Below are 9,679 nucleotides of genomic sequence, written 5' to 3'. Positions count from 1 at the left end.
GTGACCCGAAAAATGGCGCCAACTCGGTAACCCGTGGGCCAATGAAGTTTAGTAAAGAGCGCGAACGGAAGTGTGATGTAAAATTACTCATGCTAAAAATTTTCATAAAAGTGACCCGAAAAATGGCGCCAACTCGGTAACCCGTGGGCCAATGAAGTTTCGTAAAGAGCGTGAACGGTAGTGTGATGTAAAATTACTCACGATAGAAATTTTCATAAAAGTGACCCGAAAAACTGCGCTAACTCGGTAACCCATGGACTGATTTTAACAAAACTTGTTTTATTCTGTTTCTATTCTCATTTCATTACAAATATGGCACTATTGTGCACCATTTTTGCTGTATTTAATTACAGACAAGTAAACAAACAATCTCAGAGTTTTAGTAGTATATGGATTAAAACTTTAGTTTGGTGCTTTTTGTTATATTATACTGACCTCCATTTCTCATATTTTGTCAACAAAATTTTAAGTATCAAATCCAAGACATTGATACAAACAAAGAAGTCAATCTATATTAGAATTATTCTACCTTACATTAATAACTGTGTGTGTGATAGCAATTATTATGGAAACCTATAAGAAAAAGAAACTCCATCAATCTAATGCAAACATATAGTGTATTATATTTTCTAAATATTTTAACTACCATGTTATGTGGTAGGAAGAGACAGAAGTACATGAAGGTCCTGATTATCTATTAAGAATCCAAGACAATGCAGGCTTGGGATTCTAGGTCCTCCAGGACGTGGTCAGCTTCACGCTCTTCTCTTACTAAATACCTACCCCCTGTAACCTCACACATTGCATCAATTGGAGAACTGTCAGGGGGCACTACAGACCCTGAGTCTCGCTCCATGTAAGGGGTTCCAGCCAAACGCAGTACTAGTGCAAACAATCTCTGGTCCCATCGGAAGGGCTCCTTAGTTAGCTCAGATCCAGGCATGGAGGACATTGGAAGGTTCAGCTATGAAACACGAATAAATAGAGAACATACAATATATATAGATGATGTTCTTGTAAAGTTCTTTTTCTTTTTAAAATATAAGAAACTTAAGACCTAGTTCATGAGCTACAAAACTTATAATGTTTAAGAAATTATTCACAACTTTTCCTGACTAAAGTATTCATTACTAAAGAAACTTACTGAAATATTTCTGTTTATAGATACTTGCTAATAAACACTGTTTACAGAAGCTTTAATCATTATCAAGTAATTTATTATTTGATATAAAGAAGTGTCTATATTCATTTATTGCTAAGATATCTATATCATTGTTTTTTCTTAAATACCTTAACCCTATGATTACTCATGGGATCTGTAGACCACCAGCTTTTTATCATATTTTTCTAAATTAATTATACAGAAATTGCCTGTTGGTCCAAGAGTTGTTGTTACAGGTTTCCTAATAACATACAAGTTACACCAAAATTTTAAACATAAATACCATTAATACTGATCTATATCACTATTTACTGCCATGATCACATATGTATTTTACATGGCAAATAAGCAATTTTACCCAATATTTTATGTCAGTTCTTTACACTTAGTCTTGTAACTGGCAAATACATAACATTGCTCAATATGATGCAAGATGTGGACCCTAACAACAGTGATCAGTAGAAAAAACAAGTCAGTAATATGAGAGTCAACTGTATACTTGACTATGATTTGAGACTTAGACTCTATTTAATTGTACTAACATAAACAAATGTCTGATTCTACATATTCATACAAAACATTTGCTATTTTTAGAATTATATAATATGGAATGCTTAACACTCCAGTATAGGCATGATCATTTTCACCAACCTATAACTATTACATAACAATATAACTATGCATACTATAACTCTGAATTTATTAAGTGTATCTTCACAAACCTTGGTAAGCTTTTAGTAAAATTACAAGTTTGCTGTAAACAAAAAATCAGAATTTTTGATAAAGTATTCATATTAAAAATTTGTTCGTGAATTTCTGAAGCATTTACAGTGTCAATTCTGAATGATTCACGATAATAAAAATATTTTTTCATTTTACAGTTTTAATATTATATTTGCATAACATCCAGTGCCTCCTAAATGAATATCAAAAACGTTTTTGAGGTAAAAGTTTATATTTTATCTACCATAACAATAACTGTAGCTAAATCATCAATATACAGTGATACAAAATTTTGAAAGTTATAAAATAAAATGAGCAATATCTTCAACTTTATTATCTTCAAAGTTTCAACTCTTCACCTTTTTATATAAATTTAATTTTATAGTTTTATTGCCTGGCTTTTACAATGTTTTTTTTTTCCCCCATGCTTGTAGAGCAACACATCACATTGGTAATATTAACAGATTTCTACACACTTACATACTCATGCATGCAGCTTTGGACTTGTGCACTCATAGTTATTTAAGTGTAAATTTATTTTTTCTCTATGCTTTTCTTGACAGAAAAGTTAACTTACTTTCAAATATGCTTTATAAAACATAAATAATACATAAGTTCACTAAAACAGAAGTTTTAACTAATCTATTTAAGTTAAAAATAAATTGTTAAATGCCATACCAACACGTACCTAATCAAATCCTTTACTAGTCTAACAGCTATTGGCACCAACTTCCAAAGGACCGATGCCAGCTTGAAATTGAAAATAAGCTATTTCTATTGGTTATAAACATGCATATCAAATATGAGTACATGGTTCTGAAAAATGCCTTAAAAGTTAAGGATAGACTGAAGGAGTATCTGTTATGGGTTGAAAAAATATTGATATCTCACTAAAGGGAGAAGTTAGGATGTTGAAACTGTAGACTGTACGTTGGAACTGTTTATAGATTGTGTCTAGGTTAAGTCAGACAGTGTAGCTACTATAATACTGAAGCTATGCAATCTAAAAAAGGAGAATTCAGAAAGCAGGTGTGTTACACGACACAGAGAAATGAAGATTGAGAATTTTAAATATCCTCTTCTGAAATTAAGAAACAATAACTTAATTAATATAAAAAATGAATTATAAACTACATTCTGATGCTAATTTTATTGACATACATTGATAATAAAGTTGTTGAACTTAATTTTAAATATAACTGTGAAAATATCATGACATGTGCAGAAGAGCCAGGCCTGTATTGAGAGAATTAAAAATTATTAAGAACAAAATAATATTTACATATCTTGTATGGAAGCAACAAGGATTGGTTGTTAAATTGTGGCTTGAGAATAAACAAAATTTGCTGAAATACTATTGACTGAACACAAAAACTTCTGAAATGAAGTCATGTTAGTCAGAGATGCCAAGGTGTCATAAATTTTGTGCATAATATCATTAAATACTGTATAGTACATACCTGGGAGTCTGAAGAAGAGAGTTTACCACCATCAGTAATAACTACTATAATGGATGGTTCCAAATAAAATGGACATCGACCTTGGCCATATGTATCAATCCCTGTTTGCATACGATTCACATTCAGCAAGTCAAAGGCATTTCTTAGTGCTGGACCCATTGTTGTTACTCCTATAGCATTTAGGTTTTTTAACTCATTCATAAAAGTTGCATGGTTTTCTTTCCAACCAGCCTGTAACATAAAACAACATTATTCAATAGCTTATCACAGGAAAATAAGTTGCCTTCACCAACAGTGAGGAATAACAAAAGTAATTGAAAGTTCTAAATAAAAGAAGCATAAAATGCAAAAACTATGCAGGGATGTTTCACTATTAATAATTAATTCATGTTTAACTTTCTAATAGCCACTAGTTGTGAGATACGATGTGCTGAACTGAAAAACCTTATTTAATTCTGCACATCAAGGTTCCAAGCCAAATAAAAAAACAGTATCCTGGTATTTTTCTTCCTTTTCTCTCTGACCAAAAGGTGACAAAAATGTATTTTTAACAGTCTTCAATCACTCTTTATAGCCATCCTACAGTCATCAGGTAAACTACAGTAATATTTTTATTAATTTAAGAATATGTATCTTTATATAAATGTACAAGTTATCCATATCATAAATATTGTATATAATTCATTTGATATTTAATGACTGTCATAGCTAGAACAAAAATGTAAAAAAAAATAAATAAAATAAAATTCCTTGATTGATTGACCATCACAAATATACTAGACGCTTATTAACATGTAAGTAAAGATTATACTTAATCCAAAATTTACTTTTCCTGATTACTGGAACTACAAAATAAACATGAGGTAAATGGAAAAATAAATTATAACAGAATATAACTCTTATAAAGGTGATATATATATAGAGAGAGAAGCATTATCTGAGAGGTAAACAATTTATGCAGTAACTTAGATCTGGTTTTAAAAAATATACCCAATCCTACATATATATTCCTCAAAACATTTATATCAGTCAACTAACTTCACACACACATACATACACAAATTACATGCATGATTCCTGTATTTCTAAGATATAAAGCTATAAATTTTCCTTATTAAAAACAATTGAAATCTACATGCACAAAACAGCTTTGTACAATAATATGAAATTGTCAATTATATGTTTTACCTTGACGTGTACAGGTGGTTCTTCAAAAGTGAGCAGCATGTACCTGTCTCCTCTACTAGCAGAGTCCCGCTGTCTTATCTTTGGAATATTTTTTATAAGTATTTGGGTTAAAAAAAATTAATTTAACCAAAAAATTCCTAAATATGAGTTAAAACGAAACACAGTGAAACATAAGTTTATAGTTACATCGTAAGGAAAAACAGATCACATGTATACTAGAGATGCCTAATGATTAAGTACACATAAAGACTATACATTATGAAAAAAAATCTGGCAACAGTTATACTATAATGGATGTAAGTACAGGCTGTGTTTAATTAAGATGTGGTTAGTAAAAGATACAAGATGTGTGTACTAGAGATACCTGATGGCAGTTAAAGTAGGATAAAAAAGTGGAATTGCATGTAGTACAACTGACACAGCCAAGGAGATGAAATAGATAATTAGTAAATACCTTGAAAAGTACCTGAAATAGTTTTTAAGTGGAATGAAGAACCAACATAAATAATAAAATAAAAAACTGTTCATTGAAAAAGTACAAAATGGTAGTCTGATAGTCATATTGGTCTGACTTGTTCAACCAGCACCACCAAAAAAAAAAAGATTACCAAAGAGAAACACGACAAATCAAGCTTTTAAAGGAATCAAGAGTGCTACCATCAAAAAAGGTGTGGCTGATACAGGCTAGCAGATATCAGAAGCTACCCTCTGATATTTGAAATTCATGATTACATTACAATATCTATTTCTTCAATATATTTTAAAATGCATCACAGTAAAACATTCCAACAAAGAAAGTTGAGTTAAAAGTGATATTTCTATAAACATTATAACATGCATGCCAACAATCAACCTGTGCTATAATACAAAGTAGACATAGCTTTAGAGCTGCTTAAAACTAGGAGTGACACATAATGCCAAGTCAGTTGGATAAATATCTTTCTTGAGCATGTACACATGTTAGCACTTTTTATTAGTACGGTGATCTTGAAAACATACTGATACCTCCTAGGATTACACAAATGAAGTAACAACTTATGTCAAATTTATGTGTGGGTCAAATAATGACAACAGGTTTTGAAATACGTGTTCTCTATTCTATTTTAACAAAGTAAATGAATTTTTGAATGACATAGATGAGCGTGTGTGTGTGTGTATATATATATGCATACACAAAAAAAGGAAAAAGTGTGTGTGTGTGTATATATATATGCATACAACAAAAAAAGGAAAACCAAGGCTAGAAAAAAGAAAAAGAACAACCTATTTAATTTCTATGTTATTGACCATTATGACTATGAAATGTGTCGAAGCACCCACTTTAAAATATAAGCATAGTCTGTTTTAAGAGCCCCTTTTCATTTTTATGCAGCCAGTTCACTACAATAGGCTACCTGCAGACAGTGAAAGATGGTAGATATGTAGGATATACTGAGCTTGAGCACTCAGACATGCTTTTAAAGCTTAAATCTAATTAATCTGAGGTGTATTCTTATCATTGTGTAGGCTGTACTTGCACAGATCTTATAATTCCTATATTGCAGTTTGTGTCTTGTTGTTATTTGTTTATACTTTTTAAAATTACTTTATAAAGCTTTCAAAATGCTGTTAGTAAAGGATTATTTCATACTGTTACTTATAATTATTAAACTTAATTTTTGTTAGAAATAATCCAATAATTATTAAAAAGAAACCGTTCACTCTTACACTGGTATGAATTAAAATACAAAATATTATAATTTTCATGTCAAGAAAAACTACAAAAAATAAATTTGAAAAAGTGTATATCAAGATTTCAGGCTTTAACCATGTTAACTTCAGATTACTTAGAAGTTCTTAGTGTTAAACCTACAAGAATACAGAAATTTAAAATTCAAAGTATGGGAATATACAATATTTTTATATAAAAACTGTATGAGTTTGAATGAAACAAAAGTTTTTCCCTCCTCTACTCCATTCCACAACCACTTATTACCATCCTTCTTACAAAATTCAAACAGAGAAATTACCTAAACTGTTGATTTTCTTCAAGGTAATCATTCTGTAATATAATAAAAGTATATCAGCTAATGAACTAAGATAAGAAAAGTTTTCCTAGGACTTCATAATTTCCCAACTATTTTTAAAGAAATCATTACTTTTCCTAAAAGAAACAACAATTTTCAGCAAAATATAGAAACAGTATCAAGGACTAGGAAAACACAGGAATGTTATACACACACTAAATTTATAAAAGAAAAATTAACAAAATATGATAACTTTTTACTTCTCATAACATATCCATAGGTTGAATACATTATCTTACAATGATTTTGGAGCCTCATCATCTCATTATACTCCATGTCACCAGATCTGGTCATGGTCTATCTGACGAAACTGCATCTTGATAATAGCCCTGCAGCAAGGTTTTCAATGCAAAAGGCTCTCAAAGCACACTCCTCCTCCATGTAGCATTCCATAATCTATCCAGTATATGTAGATGACAGTTTCTTAGTTTCTGTTTCAACACTGTGACCACAGAGATATACATCGGCTGCATTTGGCGACTTGACCAGTATGTCTTTGTATGGAATAGCATGAATACTCATTTAATTTTTCAGCTGCTTACGTTATGGAAGCAGCGTGTGTATCCGTAACTTGTATTACTTTTTCAAACAGAGATCCTTCTTGATTATGTTGTGTACTGCTGCCTGGGTCAGGTGAATAGTTTTAGTCACTTAGTGGCTGAAGACTTAGGGAGGAAAGACTGGTCTGGAGAAATAAGAATATAAGGATGATGGAAAGATGTATAGGATGAAGCAATAGCATAAGGAGCTGAACAATGGTGATGACAGGCAGGAAGTACATGGAATATGTCTGAAAAAAAAAGTGGAAGAAGTTGCACGTTACTAATGACTCGAAGGGGCATGGGTAAAAGTGTGCAGGATGACACTGGAGTCCCAGTCAGGCATGAGGACAAGCAAATGTGTCTATGGATAAAGAAATGCCTTGCAGTACCGAGAAAGGTGAAATGAAGACAAGGCTGCTTGATAACAGGCAATGGTGGAGATAGCTGAACCCTGTCAAACAGTCAGGTAAAAGGAAGGGAGAAGTTCAATGGTAGAATGTTCAGGAAGGTGATGACAGATGGACCAACGTCAAAAGCCACACCCCTTACACATGTAGATAGACTAAGTAGAAGAATGCCCGGAATTGGAAAAGATTACCAGATCGAAAAGTTAGGTTCAACAGGCAATGGACCAGACAAATCTAAACGTGAACATGGAATGACTAGATCACTTGATAGAAAGGAGATGTTGAAGCAACAGGGTATAACTGGCAGGGGAAGAGGGGGTTGGGTTGTCAGATGGCATAGAAGAAGGTTAAGCCAGCCAGAGGGGTACCACCAAGAGGACATGACAAGGAGTTTCCAAGTCAAGGCCAGGATCCAAGGTAAAAAATTGAAAGGTGGGTGAGCATTATAACAAGTATAAGAACAGACCCGCTGGAAGGCAGCAACAGCCAGGGCCAAGGAATGGAGAACAGATGACAATAAGAGTGGAAGCATGAAACTAAGAGAGTTGGCAAGGCAACAAAGAGTGGAGTCCCCAAGAGAGCACTCTCAACAGAAAACTGTGGGAAAAAGAGACCATTCTGTAAGTAGAACGTGGACTGGCCAAGAGAGGCAGTCTGCAACCTGGTTCATAAGGAAACCAACCCATTGAGAATTGGTCCAATAAGGAAGGTCTAGGGTTTGAAAGCAGGGGTCCTGGAACAGATTCCCTCATGGTGGTTAATTTAGGAAAATCCACGGAGTTGTTGGAATAGAACAACGAAATGATCCACTAGGAGTGGTAATAATGATATCATATCAGACAGACTACCAGAAGTTCAAACCTGTGGATATAGAGAAAGGACTCATTCTGGAACTGTGTTTCAGATGTAAAATTGTCATTAAGGAAGGCTCCTCAACAAGGGGGTGGAAGGATCAGTGAAGAAGTTTAGGTAAAGTTGGGGTGGAGGTAATAGAACACACATGATGATATTGGATCAGTCCAGTCTCCAATACAAATACTAGAATAAAGGAAGGGACAAGAGAACCATTAAGGTTAAAGATTCATCTGAGACATCTCTCTGATCATGCAAGGGCCAAATGAAAAAGTGCATATGTGTGTGACCTAAAGGTATAAGCAGTTCCCATGAAGCTTAGGTCTCTAAACACTAAACCTCTCTTGCAGAATGAGTAGGATAGGTGCAAATCCTGGGGACTACAAGTTCTATAACTCACAGGCAGATGGAAGAAAGCTGATCCCAGCTTTGAATGAGTTGAAAAAACCACTCTCTCTCTCTGGTGAATAAGATATGGAGTGGGAGTGAGGAAACGTTGGAAGTGGTGCCAAACACAGCCTCCACAAGAAGTTGGACATAGAGGGGAACAGAAGGAGGAAAGTAAACATGATGAGGGCTGAAAGAAGGAGGGTAAGAGAACTAGAGAGAAAGTCCATGTTTAAAAAGTAGAATAACCCCTGCTTGGACAGAAATGTGAGATTAAAGGAGCTCAAACCATGACAGCATGGCAACTGAGCATGATTGTGTAATGTGGCTAGGGCTATAAGTCAGGCCGTTCTGTATGGAAGAAATACACGAGATGCCACAATAATCAGGTGCAGGGAAAAGCATCCCAGACTTATGTCCCAAGGCAAATCAAAGACCCATTTGGCTGGACCAAACCACAAGAATGGCTCAGTTCATAACATGGTGGAATGTCCTGCGCAACACACCCAGGTAACACCTCAGCCCTTCTTCACAAACACCTCTCAGTTTCATACCAATGGGATTGTACCACCTAACGAGAAACTCTCCATATGGATTTCACCAGCAGTGACAATTTCTTATACTTTACTTGAAGAAACAGGGAGAGAGACCATCAGATAGGTGCCTCGACTGTATCATCAGGCACAATCAATTGGTAGCAGGTCCACACTAAGAGACAATGCAATGGGTTACTGTAATTACTGTACTGTGAGGGTAGGCACACACCTGGTGCTGTATATATTTTCTTCATAAATGCAGAATGGCCTGGAAAATAAAATATATAGATAGTGACAAAGCAGTCTTGTGAAAAAACACATGTTAATGGCAGGAACTCAGCAGGGAAAGTATTCCC

At 33.9% G+C, this 9,679-nt stretch overlaps 1 protein-coding gene across 1 annotated transcript in view; it reads right to left on the bottom strand.

Annotated features, from left to right (window-relative positions):
* The window catches only part of LOC106456849 (integrator complex subunit 6-like), a 53,782-nt gene that overhangs the window by 36,583 nt on the left and 7,520 nt on the right, over positions 1 to 9,679 (bottom strand). Inside the window, exons 2-4 of the mRNA XM_022382633.1 lie at positions 4,534 to 4,611; positions 3,346 to 3,576; positions 784 to 964 (exon numbers count right to left, since the gene is read on the bottom strand). Of these exons, the coding sequence (XP_022238341.1) occupies positions 784 to 964; positions 3,346 to 3,576; positions 4,534 to 4,611 (490 nt within the window). The remainder of the gene's footprint in view (positions 1 to 783; positions 965 to 3,345; positions 3,577 to 4,533; positions 4,612 to 9,679) is intronic.

This window comes from Limulus polyphemus, unplaced genomic scaffold (assembly GCF_000517525.1).
Source record: "Limulus polyphemus unplaced genomic scaffold, Limulus_polyphemus-2.1.2 Scaffold264, whole genome shotgun sequence".
Lineage (NCBI taxonomy): Eukaryota > Metazoa > Arthropoda > Merostomata > Xiphosura > Limulidae > Limulus > Limulus polyphemus.
The sequence above is the reverse complement of the archived record's forward strand: the minus strand, read 5'-3'. Positions and strand labels throughout refer to the sequence as shown.